The sequence below is a fragment of the Palaemon carinicauda genome, chromosome 17, assembly GCF_036898095.1.
Source record: "Palaemon carinicauda isolate YSFRI2023 chromosome 17, ASM3689809v2, whole genome shotgun sequence".
Taxonomy (NCBI): domain Eukaryota; kingdom Metazoa; phylum Arthropoda; class Malacostraca; order Decapoda; family Palaemonidae; genus Palaemon; species Palaemon carinicauda.
In genome coordinates, this window is record NC_090741.1 from 36905721 (window position 1) to 36913962 (window position 8242).

At 38.1% G+C, this 8242-nt stretch overlaps 1 protein-coding gene across 2 annotated transcripts in view; it reads left to right on the plus strand.

Annotated features, from left to right (window-relative positions):
• The first annotated feature begins 402 nt into the window (after window positions 1-402).
• LOC137656676 (hematopoietic prostaglandin D synthase-like) overlaps window positions 403-8242 on the plus strand; it is a 28493-nt gene continuing 20653 nt past the window's right edge. The window contains exon 1 of one of the 2 annotated variants that reach the window (XM_068390859.1): window positions 403-554. Coding sequence is in view for 1 of the 2 variants with exons in the window: in XM_068390858.1 (XP_068246959.1) it covers window positions 7735-7768 (34 nt within the window). In the remaining variant the exon portion in view is untranslated. Of the gene's footprint in view, window positions 555-7657; window positions 7769-8242 lie in introns of those variants that run through there. The other variant, XM_068390858.1, reaches the window with a different exon arrangement.

An 8242-nucleotide genomic window follows, 5' to 3' on the forward strand; every position in this document is an offset into this window, starting at 1 on the left:
TCTTACTCACACACACACACACACACACACACACACATATATATATATATATATATATATATATATATATATATATATATATATGTGTGTGTGTGTGTGTGTGTGTGTGTGTGTGTGTGTGTGTGTGTGTACAGATGAAGAAACAGGCGAATAGTAAATAGATCATACGAAATAGGCTTAAATCTTTTCCTCTCCTCTACGCCTTGTTTCAAGATGAGAAACTGTCAACTTGCCTCGATGTACTTTTTAGAGAGAGAGAGAGAGAGAGAGAGAGAGAGAGAGAGAGAGAGAGAGAGAGAGAGAGGATGCAGAAGAAGTAATAACACGCATAAATCCGCATCATCATAAAACAGACTGCTGTAGTGATCAGTCTACACTTCCACTAAAAGATCACACAGTTCGACAGTACGTCTGTACTCACCATTTATTAGTCACTGCATCTCCCCTGAGGTGCTTAGTTGGTGCCGAGTCGCGTTGAAGCGAATAGCTACTCGTCTACGCTCCCCGCAACAGATATCTCTACTTTGACTCAATCGCTTCCGTAAAATTTCAAGGTTGGTGTATTACTCAAGGATTTAGGTTAATCTATGTTACTGGTGTATTAAAGATATATTTAAAAACTAAACTTGGATAAAATATACATTTATAAATCATGCAACAAGTATGAAGTAAAAAATAGTTGCTAAGATTGAAATCTACACTTTATTGCGTGATCTAATTTTAGAATTATATTGAAAACCAATATCTCAAATGATGTGGCATCGAGGGAGGAACGATTTGATAATGAAAACCCTCCAGTATCGTGTTTCGTGACACTGCCTATAAACCGATCTACCCCAGGATGTAAAATCGAAGGAACAGAGCAGTCTTGCCTTGACATTTCTATCTTAACCGGATTTCTCCGGTTCCAAGATCTGGAAAAGATATAACTGTTTTTTTTTCTTTTTTATTTCACTAATGGATTTAATAAGCAGAAATAAATTTGAAAAAAAAAATTCAAAGTCCACTTTTTTATGAATACAAAATTATTAATGGCTCTGTTAATTCTTTTAGTCTTGCACGAACCCATTGCCGCCCTTACCAGACTCCCAAGATTTGTTACAAGTTTATATATTGGTCAAAGACGCTTCTCGTGTACCATCCTGTCTGATTTCCAACCACGGTCACCCGCCCAGGCATTGACCAGGCCCCAAAATGTTAAATTTCACTAATAACCCCTTACAAGCTGGAAGTAGTGAAACCCACTGTGTTCTCTCCTGTTTTATCCGGGGATTGGGTCCGATTTCTGTTTTAACTCTGAACTTGATCCCTTTAAAGAAATGAAATTCTGCTATTTACGTGTTTGTGAGGTGATGAGCTTTTATATATTTGCAAGATCATGAAGCCTGTCGGGTGTAACGAGAGCGACAAACAAAAGGAATGGGAAGATTCTGAGTTGTTGTGTCCTACTGGTAACGTCTTTGCCTGGTGATTGCCAGCCTGGGGTTCGAGACCCGCTCCAACTCGTTAGTTTCTTGTAGTGTCTGCAACCTTACCATCCTTGTGAGCTAAGGATGGGGGGTTGTTTAAGGGAGTCTACAGTTCTATCTGCTGAGTCATCAGCAGCCATTGCCTGGTCCTCTCTGGTTGTAGTTTGGGTGGAGAGGGTGCTTGGACGCTAATCATATGTAATATGGTCAGTCTCTAAGGCATTGTCCTGCCATTCACGAGAGGCCTTTAAACAAGACCTCAGTTTTAGATTTAAAAGTGACCTCATGCAGTATGAAGTCCGTTATCAGTCTGTTACACACAGTAAAGATAAGTCAAATATAGCTTTGCTTGAAGTCAAGTTTTTAAATTCTGGGGTAATTTTTAGGCAATCTAAAAGATTAGTGTTCGTGATAGAGAAGAAATAAACAAGACTAGATTTGCTGGTTGTTTTTAGAACGTTCGATCTATAGTATTTATAGCTACAGTATATTATTATTATTATTATTATTATTATTATTATTATTATTATAAGCTAAGCTACAACCGTAGGATGTTATAAGCACAAGGGCTCTAACGGGGAAAGATAGCCCATTGAGGAAAGGAAATAGGTAAACTACGAGAAGTAATAAATAATCAAAAACAGCAACAACAATAACTTGGATCTTTCATATAAAAACTATTAAAACTTTAAAAAAAAAAAGTGGGAAAGAGGAACAAGATAGAATATGATCTTGAACAATGAATAGGGCACCTGGTAGTTAGTTGATAGAGGTTGGTTACAACTATAGGGGAAGGAGACAGACATGAGGGAAAGGGGAAATAGGATCTACAAAAGGGATTGGCAATTAGCAACCGTATAGCACAAAGACATACTCTACCTATAGTCCATTTCTTTTGTCAAGGCAGATTTGCACCGACTCGCAGCGGTGCCCTTTTAGCTCGGAAAAGTTTCCTGATCGCTGATTGGTTAGAATGATCTCGTCCAACCAATCAGCGATCAGAAAACTTTTCCGAGCTAAAAGGGCACCGCTGCTAGTCGGTGCAAATCTGCATCGCTAAAAGAAATTGACTATAGGTCTAAAGCGATGTCAGACAGGGCAGCCGATCGGGACTATGGTCTTTCACCAAAGCCAAAGCAAAGTCCTTCAAAATAGTAATTGAACAAACATTAACGTGGTACTGACGAAAACAAATGTCGATAAGTAAACGAAAGAAATATATTTATAGAATATCTGTAAACATTGTAGCTTCACGGAGTGCCAAACCAAATGTGCGTCCTCTCACCCATTATCGCAGCCTTGGCTTACATATGTCTCTCATGCACTTTACGGCCGTGATTTTGCCTGCACCTCTCTCTCTCTCTCTCTCTCTCTCTCTCTCTCTCTCTCTCTCTCTCTCTCTCTCTCTCTCTCTCTCTCTCTCTCTCCAAGTTAGACAATAGAAACGCTCTAAGTTATTAAACTAATTTGCTATGCCCAAGAGCATATTGAGTCTCCGTGAATGAACTATAAAAAGTCTTTGAGACATCCAAAATGCCTTTAGCTCTCTCTCTCTCTCTCTCTCTCTCTCTCTCTCTCTCTCTCTCTCTCTCTCTCTCTCTCTCTCTCTCTCTCTCTCTCCAAATTAGACAAGATGGTAGAAACTCTCCAAGCTATTAAACTAATTTGCTATGCCCAAGAGCATATTGAGTCTCCGTGAATGAACTATAAAAAGTCTTTGAGACATCCAAAATTCCTGTAGCTCTCTCTCTCTCTCTCTCTCTCTCTCTCTCTCTCTCTCTCTCTCTCTCTCTCTCTCTCTCTCTCTCTCTCTCTCCCTCTCTCTCTCTCTCTCTCTAAATTAGACAAGATATTACAAACTCTCTAATCTATTAAACTAATTTGCTATGCCCAAGAGCATATTGAGTCTCCGTGGAGATAAAATGCTTTTATCTCTCTCTCTCTCTCTCTCTCTCTCTCTCTCTCTCTCTCTCTCTCTCTCTCTCTCTTACATATCGAGACAAAAGCGCTAAGACTAATGTATGGCTACTTTCCTCTTGGTAAGGATAGAAGAGACTCTTTAGCTTTGGTAAGCAGCTCTTCTAGGAGAAAGACACTCTAAAGTCAAACCATTGTTCTCTAGTTTTGGGTAGTGCCAAAGCCCCTGTACCATGGACTTCTACTGTCATGGGGTAGAGTTCTCTTGCTTGAGGGTACACTCAGGCACATTATTCTATGTTTCCTTATATCCTTTCCTCACTTGGCTATTTTCCTTGTTGGAGCAGTAGGGCTTATAGCATCCTGCATTTCTAACTAAGGTTGTAGCATATAGGAACAGCAATAATAGTAATGATATTAATAATAAAAATAATAATAATATTATTATTATTATTATTATTATTATTATTATTATTATTAGCTAAGCTACGACCCTAGTTGGAAGAGCCAGATGCTATAAGCCCAAGGGCTCCAACAAGAAAAAACAGCCCAGTGACAAAAGGAAATAAGGAAATAAATAAACGATATAAGAAGTAAGGAAAAATTGAAATAAGAAAATCTTAAAAACATTAACAACATTAAAACAGATTTTTATATAAAAACTGTTAAAGACTTATGTTAGCCTGTTCAACATAAAAACATTTGCTGCGAGTTTGAACTTTTGAAGTTCTAACTATTCAACTTCCCGATTAGGAAGATCATTTCACTGCTTGGTCACAGCTGGAATAAAATTTCTAGAATACTGTGTAGTATTGAGCCTCATGATGGAGAAGGCCTGACTATTAAAATTAACTGCATACCTGGTGTATTAATAATAACAATAATGATAATAATACATACATACATACATACATATACCAAGGCATTTCCCCCAATTTGGGGGTAGCCGACATCAAACAAATGAAACAAAAAAGGGGACCTCTCCTCTCTACATTCCTCCCAGCCTGACAAGGGACTCAACCGAGTTTGGCTGGTACTGCTAGGGTGCCACAGCCCACCCTCCCCCATTATCCACCACAGATGAAGCTTCATAACGCTAACTCCCCTACTGCTGCTACCTCCACGGTCAACCAAGGCACCGGAGGAAGCAGCAGGGCCTACCGGAACTGCGTCATAATTGCTCGCCATTCATACCTATTTCTAGCATGCTTTCTTGCCTCTCTCACATCTATCCTCCTATCACCCAGAGCTTCCTTCACTCCATCCATCCACCCAAACCTTGGCCTTCCTCTTGTACTTCTCCCATCAACTCTTGCATGCATCACCTTCTTTAGCAGACAACCATTTTCCATTCTCTCAACATGGCCAAACCACCTCAACACATTCATATCCACTCTAGCTGCTAACTCATTTCTTACACCCGTTCCCACCCTCACTACTTCGTTCCTAACCCTATCTACTCGAGATACACCAGCCATACTCCTTAGACACTTCATCTCAAACACATTCAATTTCTGTCTCTCCGTCAATTTCATTCTCCACAACTCCGATCCATACATCACAGTTGGTACAATCACTTTCTCATACAGACCTCTCTTTACATTTATGCCCAACCCTCTATTGTTTATTACTCCCTTAACTGGCCCCAACACTTTGCATCCTTCATTCACTCTCTGACGTACATCTGCTTCCACTCCACCATTTGCTGCAACAACAGACCCCAAGTACTTAAACTGATCCACCTCCTCAAGTAACTCTCCATTCAACATGACATTCAACCTCGCACCACCTTCCCTTCTCGTACATCTCATAACCTTACTCTTATCCACATTAACTCTCAACTTCCTTCTTTCACACACCCTTCCAAATTCTGTCACTAATCGGCCAAGCTTCCCTTCTGCGTCCGCAACCAGTGCAGCATCGTCCGCAAACAACAACGGATTTACTTCCCATTCATGGTTATTCTCGTCTACCAGTTTCAATCCTCGTCCCAGCACTCGAGCATTCACCTCTCTCACCACTCCATCAACATACAAGTTAAACAACCACGGCGACATCACACATCCCTGTCTCAGCCCCACTCTCACCGGAAACCAATCGCTCACTTCATTTCCTATCCTAACACATGCTTTACTACCTTTGTAGAAACTTTTCAATGCTTGCAACAACCTTCCACCAACTCCATATAACCTCATCGCATTCCACATTGTTTCACTATCAATTCTATCATACGCTTTCTCCAGATCCATAAACGCAACATACACCTCCTTACCTTTTGCTAAATATTTCTCGCATATCTGCCTAACTGTAAAAATCTGATTCATACAACCCCTACCTCTTCTAAAACCACTCTGTACTTCTAAGATTGCATTCTCTGTTTTATCCTTAATCCTATTAATAATAATAGTAATAATAATAATAATAATGTGTGGGTGGTTACAGTATACAGTATTCTTTTCTGAAGTCATCATTAATTTGGCTGAAATGTATTGGTTTTCATTAAGTACAGCAGCAAACTAGACATTTCCTGTAGTCATCTTTCAAAGTATCAGATTTGGGCGGATCTTCTCTTTCAAAACTTTTTGTAGACTCAATTTCCTTTTCTATCCTTTACAAATTGTTTAATCCGGTTTTACTTTAATCCTAAATCAATTTCCAAATATCTTTACAAAATCATAAATCAAACAATGAGTTTCTTCCAACATTCAATTTGCTAATTTTAGAGGCTTAACTCTTGTTCCTACCATCTTTCAGCTTTCTCCTTTTACCACTCCTTGCAACCTCTCCTCACTACCACCAATCATTTATATTTTTCATAGGCCCTAGGCATTCTAGTACTTGGTCGGCTTCAGTGGCTCAAAACTCAAAATATTTTCAGGTTTGCGATTTTTTTCTTGAAAAATGGGAACAATGATAAATGAAATCATTACATTATTTGTCATTTCTTACAGGCATGTATTTTATAATAGGCTACTTGGTGCAACTATGTCAGTGGATCAATAAATTTGTTCTTTCATCGCTGTAGTATAATATCTATTCAAAGCAGTAGGTCTAGTCTTCGAATTACATAAAAACTAGATTTACTCCAATTAATTATTAATTCTATCTTATTTATTTTGAATATGTACATTCGCCTGGATAAGATATCATTGCCTCAGTTAAGAGTTTTAAAACTAGCCTACAGTGCTGAAAAGAATTTGACTTTTCAAAACATAAAAGTCGTTTACAAACATGGTATCACCAACCAATGAGATATAACCTAAGAAATGAAGTTTCGAAGAAGGAAGTTTATAATTTCAAAAAGGATCTGTGTAAACACCGGAACTCTGTTGGAAGATATACAAAAATTAAGTTAAGAATAAATTTCTTGGAATGATGTTGGATTGTATAGAGTTGCTGGTTAGTGAATTTGGTTCTGTTTGATCACTTCAATATTGCCAACCACTTGATATCATTATTATTATTATTATTATTATTATTATTATTGAGAATAATGATTTTGCCCTATTATTGTTTTGGAACCTTTCTCGCGTGTCATTACGTGTATACTAATGTGCGTGTAAAATTAAATTATGGTATTCATTATGTCATATTTCACACTAGCATAGCTAGTATAGCTTTGCTGATCATAGCGATACGTAAAACCTTTCACCGCGTTAAGGTAACACACACACACACACACACACACACACACACATATATATATATATATATATATATATATATATATATATATATATATATATATATATATATATATATATATATATATATATATACAATAGGTATGTACGTATATGTATGAGCTTGTCTACGCACGTGCAAGAATAAATTAGTGTAATTAGTGCCAGTAATTTACGTGTATCTAAACATCTTCAAAACTGCGTGTTTCTGCCTTATCTAAATAGGCAGTCCCAGTCACGCCAGACAGTCACGATATCAAGTAACGAAAAAGAGAACTTCTGCGGAATATAAAATTGGCGAATCAATAACCTGCGTTGTGTTGGATAAACATTTCACCTTTTGTCCCTAAATTTTCCTGCCATCTTTGATTTCATTGAATGTAGAACACATTTGAAGACATTAAGGTTCTCTGGTGCAGTAATATCCTTTGCCTTTCCTAGATGAACTACTAAAACAGATAGGAGTTGAAGAACTCGGTGTGTTTGTGTGTATGTAGTTGGGTCTAACTCTAGTACGATATTTGTATTTCCTTGGACGACGTCGAGTAGTGACGCTGGGAACCTGTGTCTGAGAGTTCGGTGTATATCCCAGTTTTATTTAAATGGCTTTACTCGTTTATTAAAGGGACGGTTTTGAGGAAACAAGAGAGAAATAACGTGATTTGATGGCTCAAACAGATGAACTGAGTCCTATCGCAGGTAGGTCTATAAGTGAAGCGTGTAACATTACAGACATATTCCTTAAAATATCGATTATTATTTTAAATTAATTCATTCTGAACATGTGTGATTTTTACCTTATGAGAAATTCACTCCTTTTGTTTTCCGGGTGACTCAAGGCTGACATTGTGTATTTGAACAATTCCGTTAAATCCGGGTTACATTCGATGACGACGCACTTCGATTCAACTCGTACACAATGACCGTTAGTTAAACCGGAGCATGGAATAGTACGTCAGCTGTTTTTTTAAAAGGGTCAAGTTAACTGACTTCTAACGGGAGATTACCCACCCCAAGCTCCGATGAAAACAGCAAATAATTAAGAGGTTAATCGATAGACTGCATGCTGTGATCCGGTAAGTTCTGGTTAAATCCGGGTCGCCATAGAACTCGCCTTGTCCATGTAGCCTACTTTAATGTGAATACCAAAGTCAATACATATGTATTGACTGG